Here is an 18,539-nt window from a genome sequence, read left to right as displayed (position 1 = left end):
GAGCGACCCATTGAACGTGTTCTGATTGATCAGTGTTAGTGATTCCTTGATCTACAGAGCATTGGAGCGACCCATTGAACGTGTTTTGATTGATCTGTGTTTGTGATTCCTTGATCTACAGAACATTAGAGCGACCCATTGAAACTGTCCTGATTGATCTGTGTATGTGATTCCTTGATCTACAGAGCATTGGAGCGACCCATTGAAACTGTCCTGATTGATCTGTGTATGTGATTCCTTGATCTGCAGAGCATTGGAGCGACCCATTGAACGTGTTTTGATTGATCTGTGTTTGTGATTCCTTGATCAACAGAGCATTGGAGCGACCCATTGAACGTGTTTTGATTGATCTGTGTTTGTGATTCCTTGATCTACAGAGCATTGGAGCGACCCATTGAACGTGTTTTGATTGATCTGTGTTTGTGATTCCTTGATCTGCAGATCAATGGAGCGACCGTGGACAAGGTCTTGACTCAGACATTATGCACGCCCGGCTACACCCGCAAAGAAAACGAATGTGGTTTGTTTGTTTGTTTGTTTGTTTGTTTGTTTAACGCCCAGTCCACCACGAAGTGTGATATCAGGGCGGTGCTGCTTTGACATTTAACGTGCGCCACACACAAGACAGAAGTCGCAGCACAGGCTTCATGTCTCACATAGTCACATTATTCTGACACCGGACCAACCAGTCCTAGCACTAACCCCATACTGCCAGACGCCAGGCGGAGCAGCCACTAGATTGCCAATTTTAGAGTCTTAGGTATGACCCGGTCGGGGTTCGAACCCACGACCTCCCGCTCACGGGGCGGACGCCTTACCACTAGGCCACCGTGTTGCGGTGACGAATGTGGTAACGATGCTCACTCATATTTGTTCGGCTATAAACACAGCTGTTTGTTTGTGTGTTTACTTCGACTATGTGGAGAGGCTTGATTAGATTCCGTGAAGATATGAAACAGCTATCGTGGTTTTTTGAAAGTTTTTTTTACTGTTTTGTTTTAAATGTTTGTCTTTTTTTTAAGTCTAGTTAGTATGATATTAGAGATGCAATGTACGGTCTATGTCGCCGCAAAATAAGCTGATGCCTATTAGTCTTTATGAAAAACTTCCGTCAATAAGTTCACATTAAACATTCTCACAATGCCCAAGGCATTTAAATTCTGAAGGTTTTTGCCAAACTCAACTTTACCGAGTCTGCAGGGAGGGTTACTGATTCTGTCATTTCGCCAATTAATATTCCTCTGAAGAATTGTGTGTGTGTGTGTGTGTGTGTGTGTGTGTGTGTGTGTGTGTGTGTGTGTGTGTGTGTGTGTGTGTGTGTGTGTGTGTGTGTGTGTGTGTGTGACATGATTTGTAATAATACTTATGAACAATAACATGTCCTAAGGTTGTTTTCATATTGACAAATATTTGGTGTACATGACCAACAGACAAGACAACAAAAACACAACATCGCGACAAACGGACGGATACATAACACACATTTAGATAGGAAATATACAGGGGGAGTTATACATAAACTAAGTGAACAGTGAAAGGAAGGTAGAAGGGGTGTGGTCACATTCACAGTGTAAACATGTTTAAATATCGAAATGAAAAATCGCCCTTATCAAACATAACTATTTCTTTCAAAACCTATAATTAGTTATCTTTAAACAATTTTTAAAGAAAGGTAGGTATTATTTCCAATCACTATACAATTTGTTCGGAACGCTGTCAATATATGCATTGTATTTTTCTACCTGAAATCTTTGGCGCATCAGTATTATAAAAACAGACATGCTCGGGACCTTATCATTCAGTATGTCTAACAGTATGATTGTAATGTTTAACAAAATCAAATCAAAGGCTTTATCGGTATATACATTCTGTGAATATCCAAAAACAATCAATTCCTTTGAAAGCACAATTAACTTGCGCACAATGTGAAAAATGTTCTCTCAAGAATATTTTGACTTAGCTTTTGCAATATTTATACCCACGATAGATAAACAACTGTGTTGAAGCTGTGTTTTGTTGTCAGTGAAAGATGAAGAAGAACCGTCCTCTGTGTCTGTTTCCACAATCGTTGGATGGGTGTTTGGCTCACTGGTGATGGTCATTTTCATCGTTCTTGTCGTCATTGTATACAGGTAGGATTCACAGAGTGGCATACACACACCTGTCTTCTCATCAAACTATTGTTCACAGACACTGAAATGTAGAACATGTTCTTTGTACAGCCATCTCATGATGTGTACTGCTTGCTACCCTCAATAATTATGTGCTGCAAAAACAATCGCGTCGAAAGTCAACACAAAGCTCATTTGAACTCAAAACAACGTCATTAGGTGGAAGAATATTCTTTGAATGTTTTCATTTGCAGGTCAGCTTATACGCAACGTTGTACTCAAAATGGCTTCTTGTGGGCCTAAGTGTGTGTTTTGCTTTCTGAATTGAAAGAAGATAGATAGGTTTTACACTTCCTAGTCCAAGATAGCCGAGTTATTTCCCCAGGGACCATTTTAGAGGCTCGGTAAACCCAAAAATAGTTCCGAGGGAAACTATCTTAGCTGTCCTGAAGTGAACGATGTGTGTAACCTACTTAACTCTTTTTTGGAGTGGGTGGGAGGGGGCCGTTTCTATCGAATAATAAACGTTTTCGACACTAACCGATACCTTTTTTCCGCTCGCCAAGAGCTTCCGCAGGAAAACGCCATTACAGATTTCGTATCCGAAGATAGTTCTCTTCCCTGCATTAAACACTGGTTTTTAACGAAAACAAAATGAACAAAACAGAAAGTCATTATTTATGTTTTTTAGAATTCTCTTGTCAAAGAAGGTTTGTTCGATAACGGTTTTTCTGTTGAAATGAATCGAGTATTTATTTGTTCGAGAGTTACTCACCTTGAACCAACTGATGTCCTCTGACTCGATTCAGATTGAATTTTAACCGTCACGTGTATGTGTTTGTTTTGTTTCAACGGCACATTTTGGATAGTGAGCGAATACAAAAACTTGTTGGCAGGACTTGAACTAAGAAAATTGTTTTTGATTCACTGAACGAATGTCTGTGAACGTACCTGTTACGGCTGGAATTTACGTGTGTATGTCTGTATGTATGTATATCTACTCCTATCAGAAATTGTGCGTGCTACTCTCTGTTTACTATCTAGCCTTCACACACACACACACACACATTCCAACCAGGCACAAAAACACGAACACAGTTACGGCCCTTTGCCTCTGTACCTCTATTAGAATGTTCAATAACACAACATAAACATATTATTCTTCATCCATTCTACAGATCACTCCCGCTCAACATGGAAGTTCTATTTCTGTTAACACACAGAGTCTAACTGCACAAAATTACATACATGTTACTTTGTCATGCAGTCTACAATTCACGTGCACACACGTATAACACTTTAAGCTTTGTTCCGTGAGAGCCCGTCTGTCTCACTACACACGAAGTCATTGTCTCAAGCAATACTTCTGTCAATATTCATTTCTGTTACATACAGATGATAAAATCACGTCGCTCGACGTCTCGTGGTTGTTCACTTGGGAAACGTATCTCCGTACAGCTATCACGCTGGTTAATTTCTCCCAGTCGTACTCACATATTCAGTGGCACGCACTGCTCCACCCCACCCACACAAACTGGCTTCGTGTGGTGGAATGGGGACGGGGTCCCCGTTTTACAGCGCTTCACGCTGTCTCCCCTCCTGCTCCCCACAGCTCACGGCTCGGGCGTAAGGGCAGAACCTCCCGTCTCGTTCCCCAACTTCCGCGACCCCTCTCGGCCCGGGATACTTCCGCGACCCACTCGGCCCGGGATGCTAAAATACACAAGTTTAAACTACCATAAGTCTCCATACTTGAATACACTTTTATGACATTCTTTATCACTACCGTCAACTAACTTATGCGGTTACAGTATATACACCCGCTTACTCATAAGCGACTTCATTTCCGAAAAACATGTAAACATTCCCTTTTCAACAATGGCTGACATCAACGCACACTTTTCAGCTAATTCACACATGACTCTCCCGGTCATTTCTCAAGTCAATATTTCCGAGCAAAATAATATCTCCGAGCAAAATATCAATTCAATAAATACCTGTAAACACAGCAGCTGAATCTACCGATTCAATACCGCGGCACGAGTCCCCAAACGACCTCCAGCGCCCGGTGAGAAACTTTACAATCAGGAGACACTTCTTCTCCTGTCGATAGTCTGCAAAGCTCTGCTGTCTAATCTATCTACAAACGTGACCTCAGTCAATACTCCTCTCTGATTGGTCACATCAACACCGCACTGCGTCAACGACATCTCACCGTGCGGTGTCTACTCAAAGTTCGTGGCCCATGAAACTTTGTACACCTGAGTCACATAACTCCAAAATACACTATGTGCAAATCCGTTTGTCACATTACCCCCTCCTCCCAGAAAAAAAATGACCGACCGAGGTTATTTTTTTCTTTAGGCCAACAGGTAAAAAAGGGTAACTACTTCACTGAACTGCAATATAATTTCAATATCGCATTCCACTACGGATCAAACTGTTGTAGCTGACATAAGAAACAAACTTTCTTATCCACTGATCACATATGTTTAACCACACTACTTTATGTTCGATAAAGTACTTCTTTCTTCTCTGGGAAGATTCCACTGAGTTTTTCTCTTAACTCACAATTTCCAGTCATGTTGCTTTCCAGCTCAAACATGTAATGTCTTTCTTTAGCATCTTCAATTTTCATATCTTGAGTCCACGACTCTTCCAACATAGTACTACGACTTATGTTCCTGATGCTAAACAAACAAGTAGTCAAAATCAAGCAAACCATTTTCTCGACCTCTTTCTGCGATTGCCACCATGGCTTACAGCATCAGTAGTCTCTATCGACCTACTCTTTCCACTCGTAGCCAGTGAAAAACCACCTTTTAATCTGTTCAGTTCAGCACGCAACTGACTGAGTTCTTCTCGAACAACTGCCAAGTCTTGATTCGAACACGCAACCTTCTGATCTGGAGTCAGAATCACAGGTTTATCAGGAGGGTTTCTTCTCTTTTCCTGCGCACGAGTAGCATGAGTCGTAACCCCCTCAACATCAGGAAAACAGTCTGCATCGCCTGAAATCCCCGGAATGTTGCCTATGATCAAATCAGCCACAGGATCATTCAGAACACAGCAAACCATCTCTCCCGACACATAAGGTGTCTCAACTTTAACTTTCGCCTGAGGATAAGTAAGGACCTCCCCACCAAATGTTTTACAGGTGACCTTTCTACTGACCAACTGGTCTTTTGACACCAATCCTCTACGCACTCCAGAAATCGTAGAACCCGTGTCACGGAGTACTGTACACTCACTCCCGTTAACACTACCATGTTCCAACTTCAGACTTCCAATATCCTGCGTAATTGGTGAAACGACTTCCGCAACAGCAGAATTTCCTGAAACACAAATGTCTGCGACAACAGCATTCCCTGACTCGACTCGCTCATATATACCTGATTCAATCAGATACTTCGGACAAGACCACCTGTCATGGCCGTCAATCCCACAAATCAGACAAGGGTTCTGAGGGTGTGTCCGTAAGGGACACTGAACTGACCAATGTCCTTTCTCATGACATAACAGACAAGTATCTCCGCTCCGGGACAAACCACCTCTGCGACTACCAGTACGATTGCGTCTACTTCCACGAGGATAGTATGTATCACCTTGTGACTGTGCCTGAGTATCAGACGTACCTCTGCCATAGCTCCAGTTACCTTGTCTACGACCAGCAAAACTAGAACCAAACCTCCGAGACTGCGGACCACCTCTCCGATTATTGCTTTGTGAAAAAGCAGCTGCAGCGTACTCTTCGTGACTACAAGAACCTGCAGAAAAAATGGTGGGTCCCGACTTTCGTGACAAGTTTTTCCCAGGTCTCGCTAAGCGATAGCTTTCGGCAGCTTTGACCATTTCATCCAAAGTCACTAGACCTCGTTCTCGAATGAAAGTTGCTAAGTCAGCTGACACGCTTTCAAGGAATTGTTCTCCCAGAATCAAGTTCACTAGACCATCAACATCTGTGGTTATGTCAGATAGCGCAACCCAACGATCAAACAATCGTCGTAACTCAATCCCAAAAGTTTGGAACGGTTCCTTTTCACTTGGACGGATATTACGCAGTTTTTGCCTGAATGTCTCAGACGTGCACTGAAATTTCTTCAGCAAGTTTTCTTTCAAACATTGGTATGTTAGTTCACCAGCAGCAGCAAGGCTATGGTATAGGTTTAATGCATTGCCCTCTAAAAGAGCAGACAAGTACGTGATCCACCTTGTCTCTTCCCATCCCAGAGATTTTGCATGAGTTTCAAATCGGAACAAGTATGAGTCTATATCATCTTGCTGTTCTCTAAATGCAGGGAGTCTGGGGTAAACAGGGCGAGCACCTACATTAGTGTGAGAATCCCGACCATTCTGTGGTGCACGCGACCCAGCACTAATTTCAGCCTGCCTAATCTCAAGCTCTCTTTGTTTTAACTGGTGTTCTCTTTCTTTGTCTCTTTCTTCTCGTTCCAATTCTTTTTGTCTCTCTTCTCTTTCCAATTCTTTTTGTCTCTCTTCTCTTTCCAATTCTTTTTGTCTTCGACTTTCTTCAATTTGTGCATCTTCCCTTTCTTTTTGTCTATCTGATTCTTTTTGTCTTTCTTCCCTTTCTTTTTCTTTTTGTCTTTCTTCCATTTCTAATGCTTTTTGTCTTTCATCTTTTTCTCGTTTTCTCTCCAAACGATCAAAACTCTCTTTCACGTATTTCTCACGTTTATCTGCAGCCAGACCCAAAGTCTCTGCCTGTTTAACGAACTTTTCAAACAACGCATCATAATCATCTTCGCTCTCCATTGTGTAAGTTTTGAACTTTCAAAATCACACCAAAATATGTCCAAGTTTAAAAACAACAAATTTGAAAAAGTTTCAAAGATTAATGCAAGTTCAAGCAATCTATACTTGAAATCTGTCAAGTACCACAAAAAATCTTTGACCAGATACAATAGTCAACACAAGACTATATCCAAACACGTTTTGGCGTAACTCTTACGCAAAAATATCCAACAATTCTAATTAAAGTCAGATACCCAGTGAATGAAGTCAAAAACGAATTTTGTTTCAAAACATATATATAAACACAAACAAAACAACAACCCCAAACCACAAATAGGAGGAAAAATTCAAAGTTCAAAAATGCAACACAAGTAAAGACTTAAGACTAATCAACAAACTAATTACTAAATCAGAAAACCAAACTCAAAATAAATAAAGTCCAGTTGGAAGCAAAATAAAAACAAAGTTCCAACAAAAAATTTATGAAGTAAAACAATCCATATTAATCAAAGTTTTAAATAGTAACTTAAAATAACTATATCATACACTACTAATGAAATTAACTTAATTTAGATCAACAAGACAACAAAAAATGTAGGTGGAGGCAAATAAAACAAATTCCCAAAAAAAAAAATATTAAAGTGACACAATCACTTCAAACAGCAGACTAAACCAACAAAAAAAAACTCAAAGTACTATAGCAAATAACAAATCAAAATTAAATTAAAACTTAAACTAATTAAAGTCTATATCAAAATATCACAACTAATTACCTTAATTACTTACAACAAAACTCAACAAAACCAATCCTACAAAATCAATAGCTAATCAATCACATCAACAACAAAAATTCAAAATGAAATCAGAAAATTCCAAAGTCCAAAAGAACAAAATTAATCAAAGTTAATTAACTTTACAAAGGCAAAGGGCAATAAACAACAGATAGATCCCTATTCCAAAGCAGAAAGAAAAAAAATGTTCTAACTATTTTACAAAATGAAAGCACAGAAAAGAGCAAGGAAAGAGAAATGAAAGACCCCACAGGAAGAAAAATGAAGCTATTCCCTCAGTGCTTAGAACTGTACAGTAAGCACTACCGTAAAACTGGAGACGGTAACAAATACAAAACAGGACATGAACGACACAACTATTGACTCTGAAAAATCTCTGTCTGCGTGACCTACTGCCAAAAGTTCTAAAAACCCAACGCAGGGGACAAAATTAAATTTAGCAAAGCAAGGAAACAACTACAAATTTTAGCTAACACAGAGTAATCGGGGTCACCAAATGTTACGGCTGGAATTTCGGTGTGTATGTCTGTATGTATGTATATCTACTCCTATCAGAAATTGTGCGTGCTACTCTCTGTTTACTATCTAGCCTTCACACACACACACACACACATTCCAACCAGGCACAAAAACACGAACACAGTTACGGCCCTTTGCCTCTGTACCTCTATTAGAATGTTCAATAACACAACATAAACATATTATTCTTCATCCATTCTACAGATCACTCCCGCTCAACATGGAAGTTCTATTTCTGTTAACACACAGAGTCTAACTGCACAAAATTACATACATGTTACTTTGTCATGCAGTCTACAATTCACGTGCACACACGTATAACACTTTAAGCTTTGTTCCGTGAGAGCCCGTCTGTCTCACTACACACGAAGTCATTGTCTCAAGCAATACTTCTGTCAATATTCATTTCTGTTACATGCAGATGATAAAATCACGTCGCTCGACGTCTCGTGGTTGTTCACTTGGGAAACGTATCTCCGTACAGCTATCACGCTGGTTAATTTCTCCCAGTCGTACTCACATATTCAGTGGCACGCACTGCTCCACCCCACCCACACAAACTGGCTTCGTGTGGTGGAATGGGGACGGGGTCCCCGTTTTACAGCGCTTCACGCTGTCTCCCCTCCTGCACTCCCCACAGCTCACGGCTCGGGCGTAAGGGCAGAACCTCCCGTCTCGTTCCCCAACTTCCGCGACCCCTCTCGGCCCGGGATACTTCCGCGACCCACTCGGCCCGGGATGCTAAAATACACAAGTTTAAACTACCATAAGTCTCCATACTTGAATACACTTTTATGACATTCTTTATCACTACCGTCAACTAACTTATGCGGTTACAGTATATACACCCGCTTACTCATAAGCGACTTCATTTCCGAAAAACATGTAAACATTCCCTTTTCAACAATGGCTGACATCAACGCACACTTTTCAGCTAATTCACACATGACTCTCCCGGTCATTTCTCAAGTCAATATTTCCGAGCAAAATAATATCTCCGAGCAAAATATCAATTCAATAAATACCTGTAAACACAGCAGCTGAATCTACCGATTCAATACCGCGGCACGAGTCCCCAAACGACCTCCAGCGCCCGGTGAGAAACTTTACAATCAGGAGACACTTCTTCTCCTGTCGATAGTCTGCAAAGCTCTGCTGTCTAATCTATCTACAAACGTGACCTCAGTCAATACTCCTCTCTGATTGGTCACATCAACACCGCACTGCGTCAATGACATCTCACCGTGCGGTGTCTACTCAAAGTTCGTGGCCCATGAAACTTTGTACACCTGCGTCACATAACTCAAATATACACTATGTGCAAATCCGTTTGTCACAGTACCACATATGCTTTGACAACATGTGTATCCTGCTTGATCTTTCTGTTTTAGTATTTATCAAAGATTTGATATTTAGAAGTTTTATTTTGTAAATTTTAACTGATATAAATACAACAGATACACTGAAATTGTTGTTATTGTTGATCTGGTGTACATATATATCGCTCAAATGGTGAATCGTCACCTACTTAGAAACTAAATAATAAACGTATCCCCAATTTAGAAGTAGTCTTGTTTCATAACACCTTTGCACATGACGTTGAAAGAATGCGAGAACGAAGCTGCTTTTCTGGGGAAATACGTATACACCTACTTTAGTTAACAGAGCCAAAGAAGCAGGTCCTAACTTTAATAAGTAGTCCACATCATCAATCCATCTGTACTTGTACAGCTATCTAGTCAGGAAAAAAACGCTCTTGAAAACCTAAGAATTTCAACAGAAAAAAAACCCTATTGATGGTGATTTTATATAGGTTTTGACACATCTTAACAAATAGTTTCGATATTTTACCTCCTGACAGCTAACCTCAATTCACCGTGACCTCAATTCACCATGTTTGTTTGTTTGAGCTTTTACGCGGATGCTTGCGCGAGTAATTGACGTCGATGTAAGACACCAGACAGACGTTTCCATTTCACTCATGGAGAAGCATGACGCGTACGCATATGAGTACAGTCTGAGAACAACAGAAGTATACCAACATACTAGCGAAATGACCGTGCGAGACTAAACCGAATCTCTTCATTTGCCTTGGATCTTTGTAACGTAATTACTTTTTGGTACAGACGTCTTGGACGAGAGAGACGTCATGCAGCCGGACGTGAGGCCGAAGACGACTACAGCGCGCTGACCCCTGCTGGATACGGTAGAGGCTTGGGGCACAGCGGTCATCACGGTGCCATACAACTCGATCAACTAGGGTTTCCCCTTGCCAACCCCAGTTATGGGTATGGACTGTTTGTCTTGTTGTGTTCTGTCTTGTCTTGTTGTGACCTTGTTCTGTCTTGTCTTGTTCTGACCTTGCTCTGTCTTGTCTTGTTCTGACCTTGCTCTGTCTTGTCTTGTTTTGACCTTGCTATGTCTTGTCTTGTTGTGACCTTGATTTGTCTTGTCTTGTCTTGTTCTGATCTTGCTCTGTCCTGTCTTGTTCTGACCTTTCTCTGTCTTGTCTTGTTTTGACCTTGTCTTGTCTTGTTCTGACCATGCTCTTTCTTGTCTTGTTCTGACCTTGCTTTGTCTTGTCTTGTTCTGATCTTACTCTGTCTTGTTGTGATCTTGCTCTGTTTTGTCTTGTTGTGACCTTGATTTGTCTTGTCTTGTCTTGTTCTGATCTTGCTCTGTCCTGTCTTGTTCTGACCTTGCTCTGTCTTGTCTTGTTCTGTCTGACCTTGCTCTGTCTTGTCTGGTTCTGACCTTGCTCTGTCTTGTTCTGTTCTGACCTTGCTCTGTCTTGTCTGGTTCTGACCTTGCTCTGTCTTGTTCTGTTCTGACCTTGCTATGTCTTGCCTTGTTCTGACCAAGCTATGTCTTGTCCTGTTCTTATCTTGCTCTGTCTTGTCTTGTTCTGATGTAGCTCTGTCTGGTCTTGTTCTGATGTAGCTCTGTCTGGTCTTGTTCTGATCTAGCTCTGTCTTGTCCTGTTCTGACGTTGCTCTGCCTTGTCTTGTTGTGACCTAGCTCCATCTTGTCTTGTTGTGACCTAGCTCTATCTTGTCTTGTTGTGACCTAGCTCTGTCTTGTCTTGTTCTGACTTTGCTATGTCTTGTCTTGTTCTGACCTTCCTCTGTCTTGTTCTGTTCTGACCTTGCTCTGTCTTGTCTTGTTCTGACCGGGCTATGTCTTTCCTTGTTCTGACCTAGCAATGTCTTGTCTTGTTCTGACCTTCCTCTGTCTTGTTCTGTTCTGACCTTGCTCTGTCTTGTCTTGTTCTGACCTGGCTATGTCTTGCCTTGTTCTGACCTAGCAATGTCTTGTCTTGTTCTGACCTAGCTCTGTCTTGTCTTGTTTTGATCTTGCTATGTCGTCTGTACTCCAAGAGTGCGCCAACAGTACTTACTGACAACTATTATTACTATTATTATTAAAAATTAAAAAATTAAAATTCTCTGAGGTCACGTCTTTGGTTTAAACAGTTTTATTCAGTTGCATAAATACAAAGCCATAATTGAATGTTATAATCAAGGAGCACAACAAGATAAACTTATAAAGGTCACGTCTTTGTGGTCTAGGTTCAGGGAAAGGAGTATGGATGTACACAACCTTGTATTTGTGTTCGACTTATTCGTGCACTTGATTGTTTTGAACATTACAAAGCAATGGAAGGAAAAGCCCAGATGATGCACGTTTCAAGAAATTCTCTTTCCTTTCCAGCGGACAAAGGCACAGACCTGTCAGCGACTATGCCGTCATTGGCGAGGTCAATCCCTACTTAGCCAAGCATGTGACGAAAAGATCTCCTGGCGGTGGACATCCGGATTATTCCTCCCCCTATGAGACCCGTCACACCCCGGCCCTGCCTTGCCGCCCGCCGCTGACTTTACCAGCTGATCAAGAGGACGACGGGAAGGATTGGGACTATCTGACGCCTTCCTCGCCACGAGGACGCACTGAAGTAGAGAACCAGCCCGACTATCTGACGCCTTTCTCGCCACGTGAACGCACTGAAGTAGAGAACCAGCCCGACTATCTGACGTCTTCCTCGCCACGTGAACGCACTGAAGTAGAGAACCAGCCCGACTATCTGACGTCTTTCTCGCTACGTGAACGCACTGAAGTAGAGAACCAGCCGGATTATCCGACCATACGCCGCGAGGACGTTAATGTACTGAGAAACTCCGACTATCCAACCCACTATCCAACCCCATGCCGCCAGAACGCAGATGTACTGGGAGATTCCGACTATCTGACCCCACGCCACGAGGACGCCAATGTACTGAGAAACTCCGACTATCTGACTCCATTCCCTAGACTTGATAACTGAGAGATTCCGACTATCTGACCCCACGCCACGAGAACGCTAATATACTAAAAAATTCCGACTATTTGACCCCATTCCCTAGACGTGATAACTAAGAAATTCCGATTATCTGACCCCACGCCACGAGGACGCTAATGTACTGAGAAACTCCGACTATCTGACCCCACGCCACGAGGACGCTAATGTACCGAGAAACTCCGACTATCTGACCCCACGCCACGAGGACGCTAATGTACTGAGAAACTCCGACTATCTGACCCCACGCCACGAGGACGCTAATGTACCGAGAAACTCCGATTATCTGACCCCACGCCACGATGACGCTAATGTACTGAGAAACTCCGACTATCTGACTCCGTTCCCTAGTCTTAATAAGTGATAAGTCGAACCATTTGGACTAGCCGACTACTTATCCAAACACAGATAGACTGCAAACATTCCCAAAACCAGAATTAAACAATAAGCCAGGTTGTTTATTGGAACGTTGAACTTTTGACAAAACAAGACATTGACATGTACATCATTTAACTTTTGACAAAACAAGACATTGACAGATACATCATTTAACTTTTGACAAAACAAGACATTGACAGATACATCGTTTAACTTTTGACAAAACAAGACATTGACAGGTACATCATTTAACTTTTGACAAAACAAGACATTGACAGATACATCCTTTAACTTTTGAGGAAACAAGACATTGACAGGTGCATCATTTAACTTTTGACAAAACAAGACATTGACAGGTACATCCTTTAACTTTTGAGGAAACAAGACATTGACATGTACATCGTTTAACTTTTGAGGAAACAAGACATTGACAGGTACATCATTTAACTTTTGACAAAACAAGACATTGACAGGTACATCCTTTAACTTTTGAGGAAACAAGACATTGACAGGTACATCATTTAACTTTTGAGGAAACAAGACATTGACAGGTACATCCTTTAACTTTTGAGGAAACAAGACATTGACAGGTACATCCTTTAACTTTTGAGGAAACAAGACATTGACAGGTACATCCTTTAACTTTTGAGGAAACAAGACATTGACATGTACATCCTTTAACTTTTGAGGAAACAAAACATTGACATGTACATCCTTTAACTTTTGAGGAAACAAAACATTGACAGGTACATCATTTAACTTTTGACGAAACAAAACATTGACAGGTACATAGACTCGGTGGTCTTCATGGTGGACAGACGGACAGATAATTATGAGACAAAAGAAACAATTGACGAAAAGCTGCCTGAGTATTTTGTTTAAGGTTCCATCAGACTCGGACTCTCATAATTATTCGTTCTCATAAGTAAACGTTCCAATAACTGACAATGCTTTTTTTTGTTCTGTGACCTGTTATTTTTAAACGGTTTTCTTCAAGCTGAAGGTCTGCATTTTGGATCCTATAATTATATAATCAAACACTGATGCTGTCATCAATCAAAGTTAGGTGATTAACATAAACCCTGATAGATTACTTTAAGCTGAAATAAAGTTATTCTAGCCGTTCAAACGAACTTGCGTTTTAGATAACAAGTCAGGGCGACTTGAATTTATGGCACAAGTTAACTAAATGAAGATGAGTCGGTTATATAAAAGAAAATAATTGCGACCGTAATTCGTACAATCGATTAAGGGACGGACTTGTTGATTACAAACCATTATTGTGGGTTCGTATACTCCCTGGACTTCCATCAACCCTTTGATTCCATATCAAGAACAGTTTATGATGGAATCATTTCGTTCGTCCCGATTTGGCGGGAATTTTTGGAAATGGTCCAAGCTTTTGATGACGAATACCTTTAGGAGTACTATTTATCGCGTTGGCTGGAATTCAGGGGAATAATTGGCCATTTAATTAGAAGGTATGATTACAGATATACATGTACTACTTTTTCTAAGCTTAATGCAAAATAATTCTATAAGATATTGTTTTGTTGTGGTTCTTGAAACACGAATTTCGTCTCTGCTGTGAGGAATTTGGGCTAGTGATACTTAGTTCTTAGTTTGGAATCATAAACTGGTGTCAATGTATTGTTAAAGTATTTTTTTGTTTTAGAAAATGAGCACGACAAAAATAGAACATGTAGCAGCAGAAACTCGCTGTACACTCAACCCGTAGACCGGAGTCGCAGGGTGTTCGGGGCTCGCAAGAAGTCTTCCTTATTTCTACAGCCATAACCATTTTAGATGCTGATTGCAATTTGTTTTCAAATCAGTCTGCCAATTGTATACTTCAGCGGGTGAGGATGTGTGTGTGTGTGTGTGTGTGTGTGTGTGTGTGTGTGTGTGTCTGTGTGTGTGTGTGTGTGTGTGTGTGTGTGTGTGTGTGACTCAATTCTTTTTAGGTGCGACCTTGACTGTGATAAGTAGTTCATTATTTAATATTTTCATGTAGCTTTTTTTTAAACTTGATTCATGAATCCATGTATGATTTTTGATCGTTGTCTTTGTGTTCGTTCAATAAGTGATTCATTGTGGTGCCAACAGAACAATTCCCATGTTTATGCATAATGAAAATGGACATTAAAGTTTTTTGTTGTTGTCTTATCTCATAGTTCTTAAAAGTATTAGCTCGTGTAAATGCGAACCTGTCTAAAAACCAGCAACAACATCATTGCATTCTTTCATTTTCCCTGAATTCAAAGATTTTTAAAGACGATATGCTGGAATTGATGTTAGCTTCAATACGAACAAAATCTATGTTGTGCAACTCAGGTCCCATGTGAACATAATACCTTAACAGCGCTGTCTCGGACGACAGGTTTCGGTCAGCCAAAACAAAGTCTCGATGAATTTTAAGACTTTCGTTCTGCTGTGAGGTGTAGGCTGACTGAATGACTGAATGTTTTGATTTTGCTTTAGGCAACTTTTTTAGTTTTTCGTTGTAGTGATGTTTTTTTCCAATTGTTTTTGTATTGTATTGATATAAATATATATATTCTGGGGGTCATGGTTTTGTACCATGCTTCCCCGATCACATACCCTCGACGGCTCACGCACGTACGTGTAGGATCGGTCGATTTTCCTCGTTCATTTATAATCGACGTTGTCCTGCTAGAGACAATCTATTCTTTGTTTGTATTTTAATCTTAAAAGCTGTATTTTATAACTTTGATTTTGCGTTTAAAAAAATGGAAGCGGCACTGTGTTGCTCGCATTTCAAAGGTACAGTCCTTCACAAATCTGTCAAGAATATTGGAAAATATCACCCTCAACTTGCACACACATGCCATGCTACAGCACGCTGGATGCTTCTTGTCAACATTGAGATTTGTTTTACTGTAAATTTCTTCGAAATCGCTAGTGTTAGCCTGTGAAATGAATTAATTACAAAACAACTCGTCACAGGAACCAGTAGTTATGTCGATGTTTGGTATGAGTGCATGTGAAGGATTATCTTTTTTGGACCAAGTTAAAGTAGTTTATTTGACTTAATAAAAGTGCTCGTGCACATTCCCGTGTGTGTATGTGTGTGTGTGTGTGTGTGTGTGTGTGTGTGTGTGCGTGCGTGTGTGTGTGTGTGTGTGTGTGTGTGTGCGTGCGTGTGTGTGTGTGCGTGTGTGTGTGTGTGTTTGTGTGTGTTTAGGCTCTGTGAGAAAGAGAGTGGGTCGTCTATGAATACTATCATTATATGATCAGATTTTCGTCTCTGCGGAAACATATCTTTAAAAAGCAAAATTCTAAAAACAAATTAAAGCAGCTTTTCAAGGTTGAACAGAATTTCTTAAATCATGCCTTTCGCAGAAAGTCTATAGTATTGCGTGAAGACAAAAACTCACACATAAACACACACACACGCGCGCGCACACACGCGCACACACACACACACACACACACACACACACACACACACACACACACACACACACACACACACGCAAAAAAGATGAACAGATAGTAAAGACTAGATGAATACCCGCTTCGCCGGGTACGGCTGCGCCGGGAAGAAGTCGAGCCGAATACCCGGCTGGGCCGGGGACCCGGCTATGCCGGGTGTACGCCAGCTTTGCCGGCGCACTGCACGGAGGAAGGGAAATAAACGCGGCTGAAAACACTGGAGAAGATAAGGAAGAGTTACTGGGAATGGATCAAGAGAAAAACCAAAATCGGTTCAGCAAAACCAAAATCGGTTCAGCGCTGCGCGCTGAGAGCACGTGTTGAAAATTCTCATCGACCAGGTTATGTCCGGGGTCTGCCTGAATATGCCCACCACATTTGAAGCAGATCCATCGAGAACTTTGGCCGTGCATCGCAAACAGACACACAGACAGACACAAGTCGTATGTATATATAGAAGTTGAGTCTTTTCCTGTAATGGCGCTAGTGGGAAGAAAAAAACACACGATTCTGGGAGCGAGAATTGGGGTGGGGGGTGGTGGGAGTGGTGTGTGTTTGTGTGTGTGTGGGGGGGTGGTGGTTGTTGGTTTAATTCTGTTCAGTCTATGGGCTGCTCTTCGCCTATAAACCGATTGCTGTTAGAATTGCACACACAGGAGGCAGAGGCCCAGCATCCATTGTGAAACACGACGTGGAGTGCCTGTGACCATTATTTTTAACTTCTTCTCAGTCATGGTAAGCTTCATTTATGAAGACAACCCCATCATCTCCCCATACGGTTGTAGAAGTATAAATAAACATGCACCCATGCCCCCCGACCCCCCCCCCCCCCCCCCCCCTCTCCACCGTACTTTCGATCGTTGGTGACTAGAAATTCGGGAATTCATGTTAAAAGGATAACTCCTTGCAGCCGGTGTCAGCAGATCAAAGAAAAAGAGTTCGAGGACATGGTTCTGGGCTCATAAAGTTGAGAATATTTTTTCACAGGCATGGCCCAAAAATGTAACATAAGTAGTTCGGGCAAATTAATAGGAAGAACATCTGCTTTTCTACTGCTCAAAGATGGACGGAATGGTTATCTTTGAACCGTCAAAACGGCAAACAAAGCTAAGCGATGTTTTATCTGTTTTACATCAGGGATTTTCGTTGTTGGCTTTGGTAACAGGGCATATGTTGTTGACGGGCCGCCCGAGCGGCTCGTCTTTGGCGTCGGGTAAGTAGCTTGCAGGTGGAGAAAGTTTTGTTCATGGGGGATTTCTGTGACGTATGTACCACGTGACAGGAAGTCGCCGTTGGTCTCGACAAAGAAACTACAATGCAGTGTGTGGTCTCGGTGAGACTGAAAGACAGAGAGCGACAGATACACACAGTGATTCAAGGCGCACAACTCTAGTAAAGTTGTCGTAGCACGTCCGTCTATGGCCAAAGTGATCCGGGTTCGATTCCCGGCATGGGCGGTCTATTTTTTTTTCTTTTTAAATTCTTGTTTACTATTGTTTATTATTAACGTTTTAATGTTTTATTTTACTCTAATATTTTTTTAATTGTGTAAAATAAATTAAAAAAAAATAAATTTCTTTAATCCAAGTGATCCGGGTGGAAAGCGATTCGTCTATGGCCAAAGTGATCCGGGTTCGATTCCCGGCATGGGCGGTCTATTTTTTTAATTTTTTTTAATTTTTTATAAATTCTTGTTTACTATTGTTTATTATGAACGTTTTCATGTTTTATTTTACTCTAATAATTTTTTTAATTGTGTAAAATAAATAAATAATTTTTTTAAATTTTTTTTTTAAATCCACGTGCACAAGACAAAAACTTTCATACTGGGGGAGCGAACCAGTCTGAAGAGTACTCGGGTCCAGCGCCAGCGTTTTTTATAAGAACTTGGAGTGATTGCGAATTTGCGCGTTTCTCGTGAGTGCTTTCGAAGTTTTGTAATTTGATTTTCCCCAGCGAGTGTTCTTTGGAGGGCACTAGACTGTGATTGCTGGTGCATGTTTATATTTTTGTTGTTCGTTCTTTGTTTCCGTTTGTAGTCTGTGGTCAAATACCTCACAATGTGCTCAAACAAATCACAGGCACAGGAAATGAACGAGAAGTGTGTCACAAGAATTTGAATTCTAACAAAAACATGTGTATGAGTTCATAGACTACGTCGAACCCTTCACTGTACAATGTAAATGAGTACAGAAT

The 18,539-nt window shown here is 41.1% G+C and overlaps 2 protein-coding genes and 1 long non-coding RNA gene across 5 annotated transcripts; 1 reads left to right on the top strand and 2 right to left on the bottom strand.

The window, feature by feature from the left end:
- Nucleotides 1-921: 921 nt before the first annotated feature.
- LOC138965205 (uncharacterized) lies at nucleotides 922-15,961 on the top strand. Of its 3 annotated transcripts, none has more exons than XR_011455356.1 (4): nucleotides 922-2,132; nucleotides 10,303-10,464; nucleotides 11,888-13,009; nucleotides 13,439-15,961. XR_011455356.1 is itself a non-coding variant. In XM_070337338.1 (3 exons), the coding sequence occupies exons 1-3, from the start codon at nucleotides 2,095-2,097 to the stop codon at nucleotides 12,495-12,497; spliced, it is 810 nt and encodes a 269-aa protein (XP_070193439.1). In that variant the 5' UTR covers nucleotides 922-2,094; the 3' UTR covers nucleotides 12,498-15,961. The 3 variants fall into 3 exon arrangements, 1 of the variants encoding a protein (XP_070193439.1); XR_011455355.1 differs by having other exon boundaries at nucleotides 13,361-15,961; XM_070337338.1 differs by having other exon boundaries at nucleotides 11,888-15,961.
- LOC138965196 (uncharacterized) lies at nucleotides 3,733-8,138 on the bottom strand. Its single transcript, XM_070337320.1, has 2 exons — nucleotides 4,109-8,138; nucleotides 3,733-3,824 (listed from the first exon to the last, which is right to left on the bottom strand). The coding sequence occupies exon 1, from the start codon at nucleotides 6,885-6,887 to the stop codon at nucleotides 4,824-4,826; it is 2,064 nt and encodes a 687-aa protein (XP_070193421.1). The 5' UTR covers nucleotides 6,888-8,138; the 3' UTR covers nucleotides 3,733-3,824; nucleotides 4,109-4,823.
- LOC138965214 (uncharacterized) lies at nucleotides 8,306-9,466 on the bottom strand. Its single transcript, XR_011455360.1, has 2 exons — nucleotides 9,202-9,466; nucleotides 8,306-8,917 (listed from the first exon to the last, which is right to left on the bottom strand). It is a non-coding gene; the product is annotated as an uncharacterized lncRNA (long non-coding RNA).
- Nucleotides 15,962-18,539: the final 2,578 nt, after the last annotated feature.

The sequence above is a fragment of the Littorina saxatilis genome, linkage group LG4, assembly GCF_037325665.1.
Source record: "Littorina saxatilis isolate snail1 linkage group LG4, US_GU_Lsax_2.0, whole genome shotgun sequence".
Classification (NCBI taxonomy): domain Eukaryota; kingdom Metazoa; phylum Mollusca; class Gastropoda; order Littorinimorpha; family Littorinidae; genus Littorina; species Littorina saxatilis.
Note: the sequence above shows the minus strand (reverse complement) of the source record. Positions and strands in the feature narration are given on the sequence as shown.

What these genes read in the sequence shown, in the direction of transcription:
- LOC138965205 (XM_070337338.1), top strand. Translation starts at nt 2,095, where the DNA reads ATGGTCATTTTCATCGTTCTTGTCGTCATTGTATACAG. An exon ending in CTTGTCGTCATTGTATACAG is followed by an intron (nt 2,133 to 10,302) that starts GTAGGATTCACA and finishes TTTTTGGTACAG; the next exon opens with ACGTCTTGGACGAGAGAGAC. An exon ending in CTTGCCAACCCCAGTTATGG is followed by an intron (nt 10,465 to 11,887) that starts GTATGGACTGTT and finishes TTTCCTTTCCAG; the next exon opens with CGGACAAAGGCACAGACCTG.
- LOC138965196 (XM_070337320.1), bottom strand. Translation starts at nt 6,887, where the DNA reads ATGGAGAGCGAAGATGATTATGATGCGTTGTTTGAAAAGTTCGTTAAA.